The sequence below is a fragment of the Garra rufa genome, chromosome 22 (genome assembly GCF_049309525.1).
Source record: "Garra rufa chromosome 22, GarRuf1.0, whole genome shotgun sequence".
In the NCBI taxonomy this organism is placed as follows: domain Eukaryota; kingdom Metazoa; phylum Chordata; class Actinopteri; order Cypriniformes; family Cyprinidae; genus Garra; species Garra rufa.
The window spans coordinates 6,980,353-7,000,696 of NC_133382.1; the positions used below are offsets into that span (position 1 = coordinate 6,980,353).

The following is a 20,344-nucleotide window of genomic DNA, read 5'->3' on the forward strand; positions in this document are numbered from 1 at the left end:
GTTTTTTCAAAACAAATGTTTTGATTAATAAAAAAGGTTTAAAAATAAACACCTTTAAAGGAAATGTCAGCCATTTTCCAGGGCCTTGCAAAATTGACCCGAGAAGGAGGTGGGCCACGGTGTAAAAAAGGTTGAGAACCCCTGTAAGTGATCTGTCGCATAGGACACTCATTGTTTCCACAGTGCACAGAGATTTTGGGTATAGCAGCTATTCAAAATGGCAATTACTTGCACTTATCCTGATTGTTCAAACCCATTTAAAGCTAAAAGATTACGTTTGCATCCGGGACTTTTCACCGATTTCCCCTTACGGTGTTTGCGTATTCTACGCCAGAGCGCGTACACGTGTAACGAGCCGGATGAAAAGCTTGTGCTCATGACAGTTGGACGTGGCTGTGTATCAAAGATAAAAAATTATATAAATACTGTTCACTTTCTCACAAAAAAACGATCGTTTCGTGTCTTAGGACATCAATGTATCGTCACGAGCCACAGGGTGTAATTTGGATTTGTCTGTGTATGTTTTTTGTTACTTTCAAAGGTTTGGTGCCACTTCCATTAAATGACTAACAGACTGCACCGGTTTTCGTTAAAAATCTTCATTTGTGTTCTGCTGAAGAAACAAAGTCACCTACATCTTGGATGCCCTGGGGGTAAGCAGATAAACATCAAATTTTCATTTTAGGTGAACTATCCCTTTAAGACAATGATCTAAGGAAAAGTTCAGAAAAAAAAATCTGCTGCATTGAAGGTTCACAGAAGCATGTAGCCTCCATTATCCATAATGGAAGACGATTGGAACAACTAGGACTCTAGAAAATGTCTGCCAGCCCCCATCCAAGCTGACAGAGCTTGAGAGGTGAAAAGGTGAGGCAAAGAATGGCAGATAATTGCCAAATGCAGATGTGCAAAGCTTGTCACATCATACCCAAAAAGACTTGAGGCTGTAAAGGTGCTTCAACTATGTACTGAGTTAAGGGTGTGAATACTTATGCAATGTACTTGTTTCAGTGTTTTATCTTTAATAAATTTGTAAAATTTGCAAATCTGGTTTTTGCTTTGTCATTATTATGGTGTATGGAGTGTAAATTGATGTGGGGAAAAAACTAATTTAAAGCAGTTAAACATAATGCTGCAACAAAACAAAATGTGAAAAAAAATGAAGGGGTATGAATACTTTTGCAAGGCTCTGTATATAGAGATAGACAGACAGACAAGACAGACGACAGATGGACAGACAGATAGAAAGACGCATAGATGGACGGACTTGGACAGATGGATAGACAGAAAGATAGATGATAGAGAGAGAGAGATAGATAGACGGACAGAAAGACGCATATATGACAGACAGACAGACAGACAGATAGACATACAGATAGATAGATAGATAGATAGATAGATAGATAGATAGATAGATAGATAGATAGATAGATAGATAGATAGATAGATAGATAGATAAATATATATATATATAAATATCACACCAAAAAATTACTATAACAAGCAACAAATTGTGTCCCTCTCAGACTCAATTGTTTAAGGACTTGGACTCGACTTAACAATTTTTATAGTCAAAGAACAAACAGAAGGTCAGACTGTGAGAGTGAGTGAGAGAAATAAAAGATGGCTGCCATTATGCAGTAAAGCGAACAGTGAAGGGGTGGAATGAGAAAGTCTCGAGGGAGGAGGAGTAGTAGGCAGCCAGGAGGGAATAGATATTTAATGAGGATCCGCATTCTACCCTCTAAATCTGCTGCATGTGACAATTACAAATATCTAACGCTGCACGAATGATTTGTACACTCAACTGAATGATGACTGACCGACTGTAGGAATGAGATCAGTGTGTGAACTACACTTTCAGTTCATCCACTTAGATGCGTCTGAGCTAAACACTCTGTGTGTGGACTCCCATCATCCAGTATTTATTAAACTGGAAATCCTGACAGACTCAAGGGCGGGTTTTCTCAAGCTCTCCATCCTCTCTTGCTGAATCCTGGATTAGCTGGATTTCTAAAATGGATGTTGCATTACTAAACTCAAATGAATACTGCTGCAAGAGTGTGAAGGATTTATGACAGTCGACAGTACAACAGTTTTTTAACACCCAAATCTCAAACAGTATACCCAGAGCAATATGAGGCCCATGTTGTACTTCTGTAGGGTGAGTTGTGTCCATGTGTGTGTCCATGTGTGTGTGTGTGTGTGTGTGTGTGTGTGTGTGTGTGTGTGTGTGTGCATGCTCGAGTGAGTGATAAACAGCTGCATCAGCCTGCAGTGTCATTAGTGCAGATTATTGCAGTTGAGTGCAGATGCAGCACTAAAACCCAAACATCATCCCCCGCACAGCAGCACCACTGACCTTGCCAGAACCAACACTGCAGAAACAAACTTCACACTCTTCTCATTAACCAGCTTCAGCTCATTTACTGAGACAGCTCTGTTTTTTAAACTGACATTAACTGACTGACATTTACAAGTATCTGTCAAATAGACCTCAGTTAGGTCATCAAAAACATTTATTTTGCAACTATGATGCTTTCAAATGTATTCCAACTAATAAAAACATGAGTTAGATCACTTCAATTTGAATGACCCATGTCCATTTACAAAATTTACCTTTCAAAGGTTTGGGGTTAGTATAAGTTTTTTTTTAAAGAAATGAATAGTTTTATTCAGCAAGGATGCATTGAATTGACATTTATACAAAATACAAAATGTTTCTGTTGTACAAAAATGCGTTTTTTTTTACTTTCTATTAAATAAAAAATGTATCACAGTTTCTGCAAAAATATTAATTTAGCACAAATATTTTCAAAAAAAAATATTGAGCAGCAAATCAGCATATTAGAATGATTTATGAAGTATCATGTGACAATGACGACTGGAGTAATGATGCTGAAAATTCAGCTTTTCATCACAGGATTATACAGTTGAAGTCAAAAGTTTACATACACCTTGCATAATCTGCAAAATGTTAATTATTTTACCAAAATAAGAGGGATCATACAAAATGCATGTCATTTTTTTTAGTACTGATCTGAATAAGATATTTCACATAAAAGACATTTACATATAGTCCACAAGAAAAAATAATAGATTAATTAAAACATTTTTTACCCTGTTCAAAAGTTTACACTTGATTCTTAATATTATGTTGTTTCCTCAATGATCCACAGCTTCTTTTTTTAGTGATAGTTGTTCATGAGTCTCTTGTTTGTCCTGAATCCTGATCAGTTAAACTGCCTGCTGTTATACAGAAAAAATCCTTCAGGTTCAACAAATTCTTTGGTTTTTCAGCATTTATGTGTATTTGAACCCTTTCCAACAATGACTGTATGATTATAAAATCCATCTTTTCACGCTGAGGACAACTGAGGGACTCATATGCAACTATTACAGAGGTTCAACCGCTCACTGATGCTAAAAGCTAATTTTACTTTGAAGATCAGGGTACATTTTACTTATTTTGTCTTCTGGAAAACATGTAAGTATCTTCTAAGTATCTACTGTAGCAAAATTAAGAAAAATTTACATTTTCATTCTGTCCAAAAGTTTTCACCCCCCAGCTCTTAATGCATCGCTTTTCCTTCTAAAGCATCAGGGAGCGTTTGAACCTTCTGTAATAGTTGCATATGAGTCCCTCAGTTGTTCTCAGGGTGAAAAGATGGATCTCAAAATCATACAGTCATTGTTGGAAAGAGTTCAAATACACAAAAACGCTGAAAAACCACATCATTTGTGAGACCTGAAGTATTTTTCTAATGAACAGCGGACAGTTTAACTGTTCAAGACAACGATCAACTATCACTAAACAAAAAAAAAAGCACACCTGTGGATCATTCAGGTAACAACACAGTATTAAGTGTAGGTAATTTTTTTTAAACAGGGTCATTTTTATAAATTCAACTGTTACTTTCTCTTGTGGACGGTATGTAAATGTCTTTTATGTATATATTTCGTATTCATGTCAGTACTAAATAAAAAAACAACATGCATTTTGTATGATCCCTCTTATTTTAGTAAAATAACTATCATTTTGCGGATTCTGCAAGGTGTATATAAATTTTTCACTTCAGCTGTGCATATCCTGATACAAACAGAAAAAAAAAAATCTTACCACACGAAGGGTTAGAATGTTTCCTTCGAAAATAAACCCAAAATGTTTGTATTAAATTCATTAAATAATAAATAGGTAACAGTTTGTCTTATTTAATTACATACGGTTATTTCAAATGTTTGTATACACTATGAAATATAATGCTAAGTTTTACATTAAGCAGTCTTTAGTTTTAGTGTGGAAGCGTTTGCGCATTAAAAAGCAAGCTATTTGTTTTCGTACGTTACAGAATCTCAGTGCGCCATCTGTCTTCGCCAGACTGCGTGTGCCGGATATGACGCAGGACGCGCCGTATTTAAACTTGTTTTCAATATCACGGAAGTGAAACAGAACCGTTTTCACAGGCTGATGTTGATATACTTCCACACCTAAGCACTCATTTTTGCAGTAAGTAAATCGTTTATTTATTTTAACAAGGTAAATTTGTAATTAAACAGGACGTTCACTATGTATTGTTCGCTATATCTGTAAACATCAGTGGGTATATTCGTTCTTTTCGAGTTTGTTATGGTCAGTCTTACACATGAAAAAACGTTTTTGTGTCCAGAAATCACCCCAGACATGGCTGCGAAGGGGGCCAAAGAGACTATCGTGAATAAACTGGGCTTTAAAAGCAGCAGCTCAAAGTCAGTGGAGATGGAGATCGAGAAACTGAAGAGAGAGAACCAGCAGCTGAAGAAAAGTCTGGAGGACATGAAGAAAGCTGGAAGACATCAAAACACACACCCGGACTCTGACAAAGCCAAACTTCTGGAGGTGAATTCATGCATTCATACCCTAAATCTGATTGAACTTTCTTTAAGATGACAAGGAAGTTGTCTGGATGTATGTAGAGAATGTTTTTCTGTAGTGTATTACGTTACTTTATAAGTGTTTCTTATGGAAAATATCTTCATAATATTGCCTCTTTAAGCTATTTAAAACTCTATTGTGTCACAGAGGATCCTGGCCCTGGAGACGCTGAGGGAGAGGAACTCTCAGCAGCTGCTGGGGAAGGAGCAGGAGATCTCCACCCTCAGACAGCAGCTGCGCGCCGCTCACGGAGACGTGGTGTCTTCACTGCAGAACCAGCTGCAGCAGAAACAACAGGAGGCCGAACAGAGAGAGAAACAGTTTCAGGCCCTCTCAAAGGAGACCGAAGACCTGAAAAACAAGTATTGTGTCGTTTCTGAGAGGTGCGACACACTTGAGAAACAAAAGGTTGGAGAGTTGACTTTAGACCCTTCATATGGCATTGTGGCTTTTCATTTATTTTATTTTTGAATTATTCTGTTAAGAATTTTGAGTTTAAAATGTGCTCTATTGGAATTATTTTGCATTAGTAACGATAAAAAAAAATTAATCTCTTATGCTTACCAAGGCTACATTTATTTATTCAAAAGTACTGTACAACAAAATTATTATTACAATTTCTTTTTGAATATATTTTAAAATGTCATTTATTTCTATGATGTGAAGCTGAATTGTCAGAATAATTACTGCAGTCTTAAGTGTCACGTGATTCGTCAGAAATCATTCTAATGTGCTGATTTTCTGCTCAAGAAACATTTCTTATTATATATGCTGAAACATTTATTGAAAAAGTGATGTGTTACCAAAGGTTTGGTGTTAGATTTAAAAAAAAAAAGAAGGAATGAATTAGTACTTGCTGTTTTAACTTTATCATAAACGTTTTAACTAATCTTAAAAGAATATTAAAAATATGTTTTTTGAGCAGCAAATCAGAATATTCGAATGATTTCAAAAAGGATCTGACTGGAGTAATGATGCTAAAAATTCAGCTTTGAAATCACAGGAATTTTAAAATATATTCAAATAGAAAACAGTTATTGAAAATAGTAAAAATATTTCAAAATTGTTCTGTTTTTTTTTTTCTTCTGTACTTTGGATCAAATAAATGCAGGCTTTGTGAGCAGAAGAGACTTCCTTAAAAAAACATTCAAATCTTACTGTCCAAAAACAAAAGCAAAATTTTCAAATGTAATATCCTGTCATTGAGCACAAGGGTATTTCTAAGCAAATAAAAGCATGATCAGGTGCACAAACACTAGATGGCAGTATTTCATCAAACAACTGGTCTTTTTTTTTTTTTTAAAGAAGATGCCTAACTAATGTTGACGGAGTGACCACAATTAATTCTTATGTTTACAACGAATTAATATAATTAAAAATGTAATATTTGAACTACAATTTACTGATGAATTGATAAATATTAAGCTCATATATTGATTGATATTGATACCCTTAGTAACGTAACAGCTACTAAGATCTGGGTCGGTAAGCTATAAATTGGAGGTTCAAACTTCAGAATAGGTGAAAATTGTTAAATATAAATGTAAAAGTTTTTTTTTTTTTCCTTTTTATCTTTTGTAAGATGCATTGTGCTTCTTTGCTATACATTTTTTGTTCATTTATCAAGTGATTTGATCATTTAACAATTGTTTATTTAGACTTTTTTTGTGTTTCCCCACAGGTTCCGTCTGGTGAGCTTGCAGTGATTCAGGAGCAGTTGCGAGACGTGAGTTCACTTCATAAGACTGCAGATAAGAGCTTCCTGGTGTGTTTTCTTCCAGACTTATGTGTCATCCTTCCTGTCTCTGTCTTTGAGTGCAGGCTCTGGAGAAGAATCGGAACTGGCTTGTTTATGACCAGCAGCGGGAGGCCTACGTTCAGGGCGTTTTGACCAGGATCAAAGAGTTAGAGACTCAGTTAAATGAAGCAAATCAAGCACTCCAACAACAGCACAAAGAAGCCAGTTCAGATGGTAAAATGCTTTAAAAATACTCAATCAGGATGGCCTATGCAGGGTCTGTATAATCCAGGAACATCATTTAATCTTTCTTCTTCTCACACAGGTCAGGCCGGGCAGGTGGCTCAGCGTGAGCTAGAGGCGGAACGGGCCCGAGTCAGCCGAATCCAGACAGAACTGGAGGATATGAGAGGAAGGTATGAGGAGAGGAGCAGGGAAGCGACTCAGGCCCGGGAGCAGCTCCTGGAGGAGAGGAAACGCGAGCGAGAGACTCTGCAGGAGGAGAGGAGATGTTCATCAGAGCGAACCGCTCGACTGCAGGGAGAGCTGGAGGAGGAGAGGAAGAGGGTGGCTGAACTACTGATGCAGGTGCACATTCTGATTGAAAACATTCTGCATGAGCTGTTTAATGCAGAAATGTATTACTTTATTTTTTTTATCTTTTTCCAGTTAAAAAATCTGAAAACGTTTACATCAAGATGCATTTACATGAGTTTAAGCTTTAAAAATAAAAATAAAATTCTGTCAAAATCTGTCAGTGGAAGAAAGAAAAGGTTACTGTTTTTTGCATACTTCACCTTGCTTTAACCATAAAACATAGTTTTGACACTTTTTTTTTTTTAGAAATGTATTATTATTATTATTTTTTTTTAGAATTTTAGAAGCTTCTTCTGCTCACCAAGACTGCATTTATTTGATCCAAAATACAGCAAAAACTATTTTAAAATGTAATTTATTTCTGTTTTCAAAGCTGCATTATTATTCCTTCAGAAATCATTCTAATATTCTGATTTGCTGCTCAAAAACATTATGTTAAAAACATAATTGGAAAAAAAAGCTGTGTAGAAATGTTGAAAAAAAAAAAGCGGAGTTAGAATTTATTCAGGTGTCTTTGATGATAGAACGTTTAGAAGAACAGCATTTCTCTGAAATATAAATCTTTTGTAATATTATAAATGTCTTTATCATCACTTTGATCAGTTTAAAGCAGCCTTGCTAAATAAAAGTATTCATTTCTATAACTTCTTACCTTATACTGACTCTTTTTAATGGTATAGTGTATTATGATGTTACAAAAGCTTTTTATTTCAGATAAATGCTGATCTTTGGAATCCTGAAAGAAAATGTACTAAACTGTTTTTAAACAGCAAATCAGTATATAACAATGATTTTTGAAGGATCATGTGACACTGAAGACTGGAGTAATTATGCTAAAAAATGTAGCTTTGATCACTGGAATAAATGACATTTTATAATATATTCAAATTGAAAGCAATTATTGTAAATAGTTAAAAGAAATTCACAAAATGTCTGTTTTTGCTCTATTTTGGGTCAAATAAATGTTGGCTCAGTGAACAGAAGAGAATTCTTAAAAAAAAAACATTATTAATCATATTGTTTAAAACCTTTTGACTGGTAAAAAATTACAAGTGAGAGAGATTATGCTTAAAACAAGAAAAAGGCTACCAAAATCAGTCAGTGGGGTAAGAAAAATCTAGTTTTCATTTTAAATTAAATTAAAATGTAATATTTTTCTTACTTCACTAACAGACTTTTTTCCTGGGTTCTAATCATAAACTCACATCATTTTGATATATTTCATCAGAACAGTTTTCATATTGCTACCAAAATCAGTCAGTGGGGTAAGAAAAATCTAGTTTTCATTTTAAATTAAATTAAAATGTAATATTTTTCTTACTTCACTAACAGACTTTTTTCCTGGGTTCTAATCATAAACTCACATCATTTTGATATATTTCATCAGAACAGTTTTCATATTGCTTCCCAAGTAACTATCTAGATTTTACAATCGTACTGGAAAAGGACAAAGCTAATGAGTAAGAAAGTTATTTTATATTTGCGTTGTTATAAAATATTAACATTATTTTGGGTGGTAGATTGAAACAGACTTTAAACAGTAGGCATGCATAGAGTTGATTAGTTAAAAGTTTATAAAAAGAGTTTTATTTTTTGAACACTTTGGTTACTACATACATCTCATAAAACTGTTAGATTTGATGACTTCACTATTAATTATAAAATGAAGCTTATTTGTGCATCTGCTAAAAAAAAAGCTATAAAAACTGTTTAAAAGCTTAAAGTTTTCTGTTTTGAAAGGTGAACCTACTGCAGAAATCCCTAATGAATCAGAAGGAGGAGCAGAAAAGAGTCGCTATTTTGGAACAACAGGTATTTGGATCATATTGTAACAGCTTTAATAGTAAAAAAAAAAAAAAATTCAAATCTTTTTTTTATATAAAAATATTTTTTAAAGTTTAATAATTTTCAATATCTTTTTTTTTCCCTTTAAAAGTAAAGTTTTGCTGAAAATGTAAAAAATGGCAAGTAAAAAGCACCTAAAAAGAACCACTAGATTGTTAAAGATTATTTTTTTGTGTTTTCACCCTTATTTATCACTGACCATCTTATAGATCCAGTTGTCAGCCAAAGAATCTGAAAGTGAAAAATTGGACCGTCAAAGTCTACAGCACCAGCTGCAAAAGGTTTTAAAAGAGCTTCGGAAAGCCAGAGACCAGATTACACGCCTGGAGTCTGCTGTGAGTTCTGAGATACTCTGTGACGTGTCCTGACATGATCTTTGACATATCTGTCATATTCTTCTCTAATAATGTATCTGTTTCGCCCTTTAGAAACAGCAGAGAGAGTCTCGTTTCTCTGAGCCCAGCTCCTATAACAGAATGGATTTCGAGAGATTGACTATTCAAGATCCAACCACATCTCCCTCAAAAGCTCATAACATACTAGATGAGAGCATCCTGGAGTGTCCGAACTGTGGCACTTCATACCCCACCAGCCAGCACAGAGAGCTGCTCGCCCACCTCGACTACTGCTTTAGCTAAAACACACGCTTATGAAACACTCTGTATATGAATGTCATGATGTAGAGTGATGTTTGACTTTTTTATTATAGCCACTTTTCCAAAGACATGCTTCAGTATTTTATATTAACAAGTGTTTTATTATTTTTTTTTAAGAACAAATAAGTAGTGTCAAAAAGTTGGAGGGAACTTTCATAGAATATTCATAGAAGTATCGGTTTATATGGGGCATATTTAAAAAATATTTTAATTTATGAATTCAAATGTGATGTTTTTTTTCTTTGTTGTCTTCTGGTGACAAGGTTTATCTTTTATATGCAGTTTTCTTACGTGTAGTAAATAATACAGCAATAGTCCAGGTTTTTATTTTTAATCAGTGTTGTACCCTAAAAAGTAAAATTATTCACACAGTCCTTCACTGAATTGTGTACTCCACTTGAATGAATAAAAGAAAAAAGAAAAACAATAAAAAGACCGTTTGTTTCCTAGTTTCCCCTTGTATCCTCACAGCACCTCTGAAGTGTCTGGAAGCCACTCATTAGCATTCATCAGTCCTGCAAGCCAAATCTGTCTTGAATTAGACTGTATGTGTAAATCCTGCATTACGCTATTTAAAGATGGAATTAGGTGAAGCACCGTAGCCGAAGGAGAACCAGTGTAATTCCAGAAAAGTGCAATGCGTTATTTCACCACCAGGTAAACAATATGAGTAAGAAAACCTGGACAAGAAGTCCTTCCTAATGTCACACTGAGAATATTTAAACCCTGTTCAGTTGACATATTTGCATAACATGATCCTGGACCACAAACCAATCCAAGTGTGGGTATAATTGTAGCAATAGCTAAAAAATACATTGCATGGGTCAAAATGATCATTTTTTCTTTTATATTAAGTAAAGCTAATGCTCCATGAAGATATTTTGTAAATTTCCTACTGTAAATATATTAAAACTTAATTTTTTTGTTGACAGATCCATTTGAAGCTGCATTTAAACTACATTTTGGAAGCTCAAACTTGGTCCATTATATGGACTTCTGAAATGTTTTCCTAATGAAACATAATTTCTTATCGACTGAAGAAAGAAAGACATGAACATCTTGGATAAAAAGGGGTGAGTAAATCATCTAAATTGTTGTTCTGAAAGTGGACTTCTGCTGTAATCTTCCTACATTTTCTTTTAAACACTTTAAAAATGTATTTTTGAAATTTCATATGTGACCCTGGACACAAAACTAGTCATATGGGTCAATTTTGAAATGTATACATCTTATTTAAAATAAGTTTCTCTTGATGTATGGTTTGTTAGGATAGGACACTATTTAAGCAAAATACAACTATTTGAAAATTTGGAATCTGAGGGTGCAAAAAAATCTAAATATTGAGAAAATCGCCTTTAAGGTTGTCCAAATGTTCTTGGCAATGCATATTGCTAATCAAAAAGTTTTAATATATTTACAGTAGGAAATTTACAAAATATCTTCATGGAGCATGATCTTCACTTATTTTCCATTTTGCAAATAACCTAACCAGCATACGCCTATACCCTATGCAACAGGGAGGTCCATAATTTGTGTGCTGACACTCTGTATCCTGGTCCAAGTTGCACAACATTTTTGTTTTGTGGATCTGTCAACAAAAAGCATTGATTTGCCAGGTCTGTTTGTATTCTAAGTTCATTTGAGTTTGAACAAATCTTTGATGAAACTTTGTTGATAATTCATTTACTAGCATCAGTCACAGAATTGAGTAATTCTACTTTTTTCCCCAAGTTTATTTGAAAAAAAAAAAGAAAAAAGTTACATCCAGCACTTAGTTTGCATTAAAATTATTAAACATGTTCACTCTTGTATTATCTTTTATTTAGCATGTTGTTGTCTGTATTTACATATCTCTTGGAAATATAAAATATTGAATTACATCCTCAGAAGCTCTTCGTGTGGTAATCATTTAAGCAGCGTCACAGAAACCTGCATAATTAAGAAAGAAACAACAGATCAGCACATTTAGAACTTTTAGAGTTTTAGAGAACATTTCGAGTGAATCTAAATAATTATTATAATTCATGAGGCTCAACCATCTTACCAGTGTGTGCAACGCGTCTGTATTTGCCCAGGAAGCAGATGTCCTGTTTCTTCTCGGTCACATTCTTCTGGTCTTCAGGCCTGAGGCCATCAGGATGTCGGGAGAAGATGAAGGAATAACCATCCAGACAGGTTCCATCCATATCAAGCTCTCTGCAGGAGTAGTGAATGGCGTAGTTATCGTAGTCGGTGTCAATGATCCAGTGGTCATCATCTGTGGAAAGGTCAGAGACGAGCAAATCAGCTCTCAGGTTTTAAGTGACATATGGTTTACTCACATTTCGCAAGCTAGGTTTAACTATGCTTGCAAGGCATTCGCGTTTGAGGATTAAAAAATATATTATAAAATAAAATGTAAAATAATATATCATAGAAATAAAGAAAAAGGTTTTAGAAATTCCTGATTTATTACATAAATAAAATACATTTTGACCCTGGACCACAAAATCAGTCATACGTTTTCAATTTTTTAAATTGAGATTCATACATAATCTGAAAGCTGAATAAATAAGCTTTCCACTGATGTATGTATCGCGACAGGACAATATTTGGCAGAGATACAACTATTTGAAAATCTAGAATCTAGAAAGGCGCATGCAAAAAAATAAAAATATTGAAAACATTGCCTTAAAAGTTTTCCAAATGAAGTTCTTAGCAATGCATATTAATCAATAAATTAAGTTTTGATTTATTTATGGTAGGAAATTTACTAAATATCTACATGGAACATGATCTTTACATGGCATAAAAGAAAAATCGATACCATTATATACAAATACACCTGTGCTACTTAAAATATATATAATAATAAATAGAGAAAAAACGTATTCAAATTATTATATACATATGTCAAATATAAATAGATTTCTTGTTTTAATATAAATCATACAAATAATATGTATAGCATGTGACCCTAGACCACAAAATCAGAATTAAGTAGCGCAGGTATATTTGTGGCAATAACCAACTGCCAAAAATCATTAGGATATTAAGTAAAGATCATGTTCCATGAAGATATTTTGTATATTCCCTACCATAAATAAATCAAAACGTAAGTTTTGATTAGTAATATGCATTGCTAAGAACTTCATTTGGACATATTTAAAGACAATTTTCTAATATTTGTATCTTGACTAAATATTGTCAGTATTATTGTCCTATCATAAAAACTATTATTTATTTAGCTTTCAGATGATGTATAAATCTGAATTTTGAAAAAAAGACACTTATGACTGGTTTTGTGGTCCAGTGTCACATATATAAAATATATATCATGTAATAAAAATTTACGTCAATAAAAAAAAAAAAAATCAACTATTTGCATAGTTTTTGCATTATCAGATTTTATACCTGTTAAATTTGATCTGTTAAACAATAAAAAAATTATAATAAATCTACACTTACATCCAGTCTGGAGATATGCTGCAGCTCCCCAATATTTCATCTTGAACTTAGCGGGGTCTTCGGTATCTTCAAAAGTGCCAAACATGTTGGCGCACATCTCCCAATTGCTAAAGCGTAAAACACCATGTGAAAATATAGTCGTTTCTATTGCATAAATGCCATTTCTGTGTGACAACACCAATTAAACTCACTTGAGAATGATGACTCTACCAATGGCAGTGGCTGTCATGGTTCCATCCTCCTCCACTTTGAAGTTGGTGACCACATTATCAAGAAGGAAAAGCCCAACGGGGTCTTTCTTGGCCACGGCATACCATGTTCCTTGATACTGCAAGGTCAGTGGATAAGTATGAGGAACGAAAGCTCACAATCAGCATATGGATTGAAGAAAAATACTGGTTGACTTACCCTCATCCTGTCAAAGTCCTGTTTGACGGTCATGTTGCTCACCAGACAGTCCTGCGCCCAGCATGTCGCCAGGACACAGAGAACTACGCAGAGCCTAAGCATTCTGCTTTTCTGCTTGATCTGTGAAAAATGAGTACAACAGTTATGAAAAGACCGAAAAAGCATCTCTTTTAAACAAATCCTTATTCTCCAGGTGCGTACCTTGATCACAGTATCTAAAGCGTATCTGTGGTGCTGTAGCCGGATTCCTACGAGGTCCTTTTATACAGGGACGTGATTCTGGGGGTATTTCATAATCCCACCCAAAGACCTAAAATTTAGTCTCCACCATCCCTGTCATTGGACAAAAGTTTTACATAACAGCTGTGATTTAGGTATCCACAGAGAACACGGCAGCGTTGACCTTTGCTCTTCACTGAAAGTGTTTTTCTCTAGGTTGGAAGCTGGATTGCGCAAGCACTCGAGCGTTGCATTCCCTAAAGCCAATTCAAGAGGGAACACAACTGTTTGGTGAACGTAGAACCTTTTTTTACTCTTAAATATAAAGCTTTCAAAATGGGCTTTTCATAACAATATCATAGAAGAACCTTTCAGTAAACAGTTCTTAAAAAAAGTTTTTTTCTTAGTGTAAAAAACCATTTTAATAATTTAAAGTTTTAATAATATAAGAACCTTTTGTGCAATGGAATCCACAGATATTAAAGACAGGATAGAAGGATTCTATGTTGCAACAGAAACTATCAGCTCTCTCCTTTCTAGCACCTTTGTGCTCAAGGAGAACAGTCTGATGCTGTGGTATAACAAGCGCATTGGCACCCTAAAGAGAGCAGCTCGGAAATAAGAGCACAGTTGGAAGACAACCGAATTAGAGGTCTTTCAAATTGCATGGAAGGATAGTTTCTTCCTATAGGAAGGTTGCTATAGAAACTGCTACTTTTGCTTACTTTTTGTCCTTTTTTAGAAGAAAGCAAACACAACCCTAGGTATTTATTTGATACAGTGGCTAAATTGACCAGAAGTACATCTTCAACAGGTTCAGACAGTTCCTAACAGCACAGCAGCAATGACCTGAAGTAAAGAATGAGTCTTTACTTGCAAGATTGATACTATCAGAGAGCAAATGATATATGCAATGCAACCATCTGCTACAGTGTTGCATCAGACAGTGCATTCTCTGAGGAACAATTTGGTAACACTTTATAATAATGTTCAGTTGTAAGTCATTTATAAGTGGTTAGTTAATGATAAAATAATGATTTACAAAACATTCATAAATGTTTAATAAGTGATATGCTAACAATTTGTGTATGTTTTGTTAATTCATTTACAAGTAATTAACCAGTAATTAGTTATTGATGGACTAATCATTTACAAAACATGACTATGCATTCATAAATTATTAATAAGAGATATGTTAGTACTTTTATCTATGTTTTGTAGATTAAGTAATAAATCATTTACAAGTGATTAGATAATGATGAACTAATAATTTACAAAACATGATTATACGTTTACAAATGATTATTAAGTAATATGCTAAGGATTTACAAATCCGTCGTTATCTTAAAAAAAGCATCATGAAATAATCAAACAGATCCTTAGTAAGTGGTTAATACGTTACTAGTTCATATATTATTTGTCACTTAAAAATAATTAAAATATCAATCATTTACATTTTTAATCCTTTACTGAAGATGGCATCATGAATAAATAATTTACAAATCTTTCTGCATCCCCTAATCTAAAGTGTAAACGATTCATCAGTTGTAAATGTTTTACTCATTATTTATAGGTCTTTCACCCAGTGTGTATAACCACCTGATACCCACACAACCTGGAACCGGCAGGTTTGTAAAACATTTACAACTGATGAGTAGTTTACACTTTAGATTAGGGGATGCAGGAAGTGTTGTAAATGCCTTATATACACCAGATTATTTGCAACATGAAAGAAAGATCTACAAATGATATGTAACACATTTACAAATGATGAATTGTTTACACTTTAGATTAGGGGATGCAGAAAGATTTGTTTTCAACCTGTTGATCTCATTGTACAAAAACCCTAATTTCTTTTCGACTGAAAAAAAAAGGCATGAATATATTGGATGACATGGGAGTGAGTAAATTATCAGGATTTTAGTGAACTCATCAGAGAAAGACTTGCTCCTATCCGATTGTGGTTGCATTTCTGGTTTAGTGTTACTGGACCTAAGCACTGCATTTGACATTATCAACCACAGAATTTTTTTAATAGATTTGAAAATGATGTTGGCATTAGTGGAACTGCATTGGCTTAGTTCAAATCATACTTATCTGACTGTTATCAGTTTTTTTTTTATCATATCAATTAAGTTTAGTATGGAGTACCACCGGGCTCAGTACTAGGACCTTTGCTTTTCAGCTTGTGTGGGAGATATCATTAGAAAACATGGTGTTAGTTTTTACCACTATGCTGATGATACTCAGCTCTATGTTTCTTTGTTGCCTTGACAAAACATACCAAAACTTGATGGCTGCTCTGTGAAGTCTTTGCCATCAGTTAATCTAGGTGTGCTATTTCAGTGTTTCCCAAACTTTTTTTCTGGGGACCCACATTTTAAAGTCCATAAATCCTTGTGACCCAATAAACATTAGGCCCATATAGTTCATATATCACGAAGAGAATTTATGCATTAACAAAATATGTATGACCGTTTTTAAGGTCATGCTTCCACTTAACTATTTAAAAGAGATACAGATATTTGACAAAGCACTTTTTTTTTGTTTAAGTAAAATGCATATTTGCAGAAAATGCTGTTTACCACAAACACAATACTTATCCGTTATTTTGGTTTCAAATCCAAAAGTGCTTTTTCAGCATTGTGATCCTCTTTTATCACAGTACACTAATACAGTAACAGACATTTTCACGTTTAAACTCAATAAAAAACAACGTATTATTCAATGCACTTGACTTCTAGATTTGTATATTAAGTTGCTCAAGCAAGTTGCAACACATTTAAACACAACATAGGGAGGCTATAGCTTCCTTTTCTAATTGAAATTGGGCTATCAAAAAATATTTTAATTAAAACTTACCACAGAAAGAAGCTCTCATGCTTTTCTTTCGCATTAAATCTTTATTAAAAACAATCCTTTAAATAACTGTTCTACTTGGACAAGTGCACGTATTATGTTCCCTTTTTCTTTAAAACTGCACTTTTCATTATTTTAAACCTAGCCAAAAAGCCACGTGTTGACTGTGAAACAGTGGACTTCATTTATATGCTTTTATGGGACATTTTCGTGTCAATCCATGTTAATTTTTACAGCGAACAATGCGCTGTCACTTTAATTCAGCACATTCCCCGCCTTTGGGAATGACTGTGCTATTTGATAGCAATCTGTTATTTGAAATCCACATCTCAAGCGTTCAGAAAACCGCATTTAAACATGTGTTCAGCTTTGTAATAATATCTAATTGGCTCATTTTCCAACTTACGTTAATTCGCTCTGTTGTTAAGACTGTTTTTCATTCAGAAAACAAGTTACCATAAAGTGAAAGGAAAAAAGAAACAGAATTTTGAAATAAGTTTGGTCTTTTGATCTTGCTTTTACAACTAAGTGCAAATCAAAGTCCAGTTCTCATTCTATGTACTATTTGTTCAATCAGCACATAAACATTTACAACATACTTAAATTAGCTGTCTCTTAAATAACCTCTGTGGAGTTTTTCAGGACTTATTTAAAGCCAGCAGCTGCACTGACGTAAGTTATGTAGTAATGACCTAAATTCCCCTGCTCTGAAAAACTAAAAAAAAAGAGACAATGTTATGCAACTTGTTACAAAATGGCACATACTGGAGCAAAACATTGTTTGACCTACACTAACGTTCAAAAGTTTAAGGCCAGTATGACTTTTTTTATTTGAAAGAAAGTAATAGTTTTAATTAGCAAGGATGCATTCAATTGATCAAAAGTGACAGTAAAGATATGTATAATGTTGCAAAAATATTTTTTTACATTTTGATTCATTTTGATTAACAAAGCACAACTATTTTCAACATTGATAATAATAAGAAATGTTTCTTGAGCAGCAAATCAGCATATTAGGATGACTTCTAAAGGATCATGTGACACTTAAGACTGAAGTAATGAAGCTAAAAAAAATCTGCTTTGCATCACAGGAATAAATTACTGCAAAAATATTTCACAATATTACTGTTTTTACAATAGATTTCTTTCAAAAACATTACCGACCCCAAACTTGTGAATGGCAGCTTATATATAACCCTGGACCACAAACCAGTCATATGGGTCTTTTTTTTATTGAGATTAATACATACTCTGAAATCTGGATAAGTAAGCCATTTCCATTGATGTATGGTTTGTTAGGATAGGAAAATATTTGGCCGAGATACAGAGATACAACTATTTGCAAATCTGGAATCCGAGGGTGCAAAAAAATCTAAATATTGAGAAAATCACCTTTAAAGTTGTCCAAAGTTTTTAACAATGCATATTAAAAATCAAAAATTAAGTTTTGATATATTTATGGTAGAAAATGTACAAAATATCTTAATGGAACATGATCTTTACTTAATATCCTTACGATTTTTGCCATAAAAGAAAAATCGGTTATTTTGACCCATACGATGTATTGTTGGGTATTGAAACAAATATACCTGTGCTATTTACGACTAGTTTTGTGGTCCAGGGTTACATATATGGTAAAATCTAATTATAATTACACTTCTCATTGAACTACTATATGCTGATTAGTCAATCTGTGTGACTTTTCAATCCGTATGATTGACTGACTGAACATTATCTGTTACTTTAATGCAAATGAAAAAATTGTGATATAATCTTGCAACTATGACTTTTATGGGAAGTTTGCAAACAAAAGCTGTTAAATCTTACAATGCTGTATTTGCAACATACAATACAAGTTAAGTAAACCAGATCTTGATATCAAGCTAACTAAGCCTAATCTCAGCTCATTAGATCTTGCTTTTAGGTTGAAGTGCAGCAGACGATCCTTCACTCACAAATGGTGATCCTTTTTGGTTGTTTGTCTGGGAATGAGCGGGTAAATTACCGATCACTCAATAAATACATAAACACACTTGTTTGTTTTTGTTCACAGCTGTATCAGACTCTACATACACAGTTGGCTCTTTAAAATATGGCATGTGTGATACTTCATTCGTCGACATCCAATTAAATTAATGGTGAGCGTGGTAAATTTAGCATTGCTGTGGCTGTCGGCTCCTCGCTGTGAACTTAAACGTGTGAGTGCTCTGAAGTGCCAAGCCGGGCTCTTTCTCCCTTCAGGAGAGGATATCCTGATAATCACTTTTGCTTAATCCTGGATTTACAAAGCCAGGTACATATGATGCAAGGCGTTTTCTTTTTTACATTCTCTGTGCCTGAGACAGATCTCTTTATATGTCTGGCAGACTGACAGATCCAGGTCTAATCCTATCATTGGAAATAGATCCTGGGTGTCCAGCATCTTTTCTGGGTGCAGAAAGTGCAAAAATGCTAATAATAGCCCGTTTCAGAGAATTTATTTCCTTACTTGGAGAGCTTGAGAGCTGGGTTTAATAAGGACAATGCCTACAAGACATTGGGTTCGGGTGACTGACATATCACATATCACTCCGTTAACTATATATATATATATATATATGTGTGTGTGTGTGTGTGTGTGTACCTGGTATTCATCACGTTGTGGGGACCAAATGTCCCCACAAGGATAGGAATACCAGTAGATTTTGACCTTGTGGGGACATTTCTCAGGTCCCCATGAGGAAACAGGCTTATAAATCATGCACAATGAGTTTTTTTTAACGAAGTAAAAGTGTGCACAATCTCCTGTGAGGGCTAGGTTTAGGTGTAGGGTAGGTGTAGGGCCATAGAAAGTACGGTTTGTACAGTATAAAAACCATTACGCCTATGGAATGTCCCCATAAAACATGTAAACCCAACGTGTGTGTGTGTGTGTGTGTGTGTGTGTGTGTATTGTTTTTTTTTTCTTCTGAATTTTAGTATGATTTCTAAAAGATGGCTGCTGAAAATTCAAGTTTGCCATCACATGAATAAATTTTATTTTACAATATATTAAAGCAGAAAACAGTTCTTTTACATTGTAATAATATTACATAATATTAACAGACTTCTTGCTAAGAGATCATGTTCCATGAAGATATTTTGTAAATTTCCTACCTTAAATATATAAAAACAAAACTTTTGAGTAATATACAGTGCTGAGGACTTCATTTGGACAACTTTAAAGGTGATTTTCACAATATTTAGATTTTTTTTGGCACCCTCAGATTCCAAATTTTCTAATTGTTGTATCTCTGCCAAATATTGTCCTATCATAACAAACCATACATCAATGGGAAGTTTATTTATTCAGCTTTCATATGTTTTAATGTAAAAAAATTGACTGGTTTTGTGGTCCAGGCTCACAAATTCAAAAAAAGTTTGAATATAACCATTTGCAAAGTTTTGGCATGATCATATATTTGACCTGTTGAATTCTGGTGAACTATACTTGATTTCATTTGTAGTCTCATGTGTCCCATGCAAAATCTGTCCCTATGCGCATACTGGGCCCAGTGAACCCATAAGCACTGATGTATTAGATTACAAACACCAGTCTAATCAATAAACCTATGTGACAAATATTATGTCATATGTCGACACTTTCTCCTCAGGAGAAAACAGGGCCGTTTGACTCTGACTGGA

General features: G+C 34.1%; 2 protein-coding genes across 2 annotated transcripts; one reads left to right on the forward strand and one right to left on the reverse strand.

The window, feature by feature from the left end:
- Nucleotides 1–4,673: 4,673 nt before the first annotated feature.
- cep55l (centrosomal protein 55 like) lies at nucleotides 4,674–11,314 on the forward strand. The gene is made up of 8 exons (XM_073828554.1): nucleotides 4,674–4,876; nucleotides 5,060–5,320; nucleotides 6,594–6,638; nucleotides 6,734–6,884; nucleotides 6,976–7,238; nucleotides 8,988–9,059; nucleotides 9,302–9,427; nucleotides 9,521–11,314. The coding sequence occupies exons 1-8, from the start codon at nucleotides 4,682–4,684 to the stop codon at nucleotides 9,728–9,730; spliced, it is 1,323 nt and encodes a 440-aa protein (XP_073684655.1). The 5' UTR covers nucleotides 4,674–4,681; the 3' UTR covers nucleotides 9,731–11,314.
- A 233-nt stretch (nucleotides 11,315–11,547) lies between these two features.
- Nucleotides 11,548–13,927, reverse strand: LOC141298048 (retinol-binding protein 4-A-like). Its single transcript, XM_073828555.1, has 6 exons — nucleotides 13,805–13,927; nucleotides 13,604–13,723; nucleotides 13,387–13,523; nucleotides 13,196–13,302; nucleotides 11,793–12,005; nucleotides 11,548–11,677 (listed from the first exon to the last, which is right to left on the reverse strand). Exons 2-6 carry the CDS (start codon nucleotides 13,703–13,705, stop codon nucleotides 11,658–11,660), a joined length of 579 nt encoding a protein of 192 aa, XP_073684656.1. The 5' UTR covers nucleotides 13,706–13,723; nucleotides 13,805–13,927; the 3' UTR covers nucleotides 11,548–11,657.
- Nucleotides 13,928–20,344: the final 6,417 nt, after the last annotated feature.